We start from the raw sequence: 2,500 nt of genomic DNA, 5'->3' as shown, positions 1-2,500 counted from the left end.
GTTTCATAAGTATAGTTTTCCCAAATTCATTCATTACTACAGATAAATGGTATGAATGACTAGCATGGTGTTGAATGAAAGAGGAAGTCATCAAAATACATAAAGTTAGAATATAATGAGTAGGATTAGTGCAACAAATATGCAACATTAGATTATTCACATCTCAGAAGAGTCAATGAAAGTCAAGGATGATCAATCATAGACCCGACGTAACTCGAAATCGTAAACAATCATAAACCCTAAACATAATTTCATGAATGAGCACCCATAATGAATGAATGAAAAAAACACACACACGCATTCTACTCACGGAGAATTATGAATGAGGTTGTAGAGCGTCCCGCCAGCCAGGTACTCTAGCAACATGAAGGGCCGCGTCGTAGTTGTACACACGCCCATCATAAGCACGATCCTCGGGTGGTGCAACTGCTGTAGGAGAGCTGCTTCGGACCGGAAGTAATTCTTGTCGTCCTGTAGGTGTCATGGAGGTCAAGAGGTCAGGCAGTCAAAGGGGTCAAGGATGTCAGGTGAGGTAGGGTCATGAACTGATCTTTTTTTTTTTTTTTCTTTTTTTTTTTTGCCTCTCTTTCACTGGGTCATGAAGTGAGGTTCAGAGGTCGTTCATGAGAAGTCGTTAAGAAAACATAAGAGGAAGTCATGAGTTCTGTATGTCGTGATATTTTTAAAGAGTCGTCCGTGCGTCTCAAAAAAAAAGAGAAAAAACATAAATAAAAGGATAAATAAAAATACATACAAAGTCATTAACATAAACACAAGAATTATACACAAAACTAAGAAGAACACAGTATCAAAATGTTTACATTAATAGAAATAAACGAATGTAAATAACTGAAAAAGAAAACCAAACGAGAAATAGAGAAATTCAAGTAAATCATAAAAGATAACTGGACTAGAACACAACACTAAAGCGAAATAAAAGTGAGTGCAAGACGATGAAATGAGCTGCAATGTCAACATAAAACGGCTGTCATCTGTTTCTCTCTTGTAACTGACTATTGTTTCATGCGTGTCTTTACTCTTGAATGAAACTGCACACACACACACACACACACACACACACACACACACACACACACACACATATGTGTATATATATATACATATATATAAATACTTACACACACACACACATATATATATATATTTATATATATATATATATATATATATATATATGTATATATACATATATATATATATATAATATTATATATATAATATTATATATATATATATGTATATATATATATATTATATATATATATATATTATATATATATATTACACATAATATATTATATATATATATATATATATATATATATATATATATATATATATATATATATTACCTTACTGTTTAGCCATGGTCTATATCGTCAATTCTCTTTCACTGTTCTCTTGCTGGACTCTTTCCAGACTCTGCAAACTTTATTCCATATTCTCTTCATGCAATTGATACAAAATCCTATTTAATTCCCCTCCATTATGTTTTTTCTCACTCATTTGCTATCAATCTCCAACCATGTTTGTCCATTATCTTCCTTTTATTCAATCCATTGGATTTCTTTTACTGGTTAATCAACCTGTTTCTATACGTGCATCAATTATCCAGATCTATTTGAAGCAAACCGTCAGTCTAGCATTCTCTTATCCTCAATTCCCTTCTCTCCCTCTCTATCCTCTCTCACTCTTCCAAACATCCTCCACTCCCTTCACCTCTTCCACTAACTTTTGCCCCTTCCACTCCCTTCACCTATTCCACTCCTCTCTGCCCCTTCTAATCCCTTCACCCCTTCCACTCCCCTCTGTCCCTTCCACTCCCCTCCACCTCTTCCACTCCCCTCTTCCCCTTCCACTCCCTTCACCTCTTCCACTCCCTTCACCCCTTCCACCCCCTTCACCCCTTCCACTCCCTTCACCCCTTCCACCCCTTCACCTCTTCCACTCCCCTCTTCCCCTTCCACTCCCTTCACCCCTTCCACTCCCCTCCACCTCTTCCACTCCCCTCTTCCCCTTCCACTCCCTTCACCCCTTCCACTCCCCTCCACCTCTTCCACTCCCTCCACCTCTTCCACTCCCCTCCACCCCTTCCCCTCCCCTCCACCCCTTCCCCTCCCTCCTCCCCCTCTACCCCCTCCACCCGCCACGTACCTGTGAGAGCTTAAACTTCAACTCCTTCACCGCCACGTCAGTGCCACAATAATGCCCTCGGTAGACGGTTGAGAAGGACCCCTCGCCCACTACGTCGCCAGGGCGCCACTCCACGTCTGGGGCGGCGATCTCGCACTTGTTAAGGACATCTCCTGACCTCAGGCGCTCTAGCTCGTTCTCCAGACTCCTGTAGACGAGGGGAGGGAAGGGGAGAACGCTTTAGAACGCGGGATGGGAGAGATATTGTGGGATATATGTATGTATGTGCGGGAGGGGTGTGGGAGAAAGGTGGAGTTGGGGGTATTGTTGGGTGGGAAATGGTTGG

The 2,500-nt window shown here is 40.8% G+C and overlaps 1 protein-coding gene across 1 annotated transcript in view; it reads right to left on the bottom strand.

Moving 5' to 3' along the window:
* Positions 1-2,500, bottom strand: part of LOC122258838 (uncharacterized) — a 76,550-nt gene that overhangs the window by 11,491 nt on the left and 62,559 nt on the right. The window contains exons 4-5 of the mRNA XM_043025079.2: positions 2,176-2,362; positions 311-471 (exon numbers count right to left, since the gene is read on the bottom strand). Of these exons, the coding sequence (XP_042881013.2) occupies positions 311-471; positions 2,176-2,362 (348 nt within the window). The remainder of the gene's footprint in view (positions 1-310; positions 472-2,175; positions 2,363-2,500) is intronic.

This window comes from Penaeus japonicus, unplaced genomic scaffold, assembly GCF_977035675.1.
Source record: "Penaeus japonicus unplaced genomic scaffold, GWHDUDI00000001_assembly GWHDUDI00000018, whole genome shotgun sequence".
Lineage (NCBI taxonomy): Eukaryota > Metazoa > Arthropoda > Malacostraca > Decapoda > Penaeidae > Penaeus > Penaeus japonicus.
The sequence above is the reverse complement of the archived record's forward strand: the minus strand, read 5'-3'. Positions and strand labels throughout refer to the sequence as shown.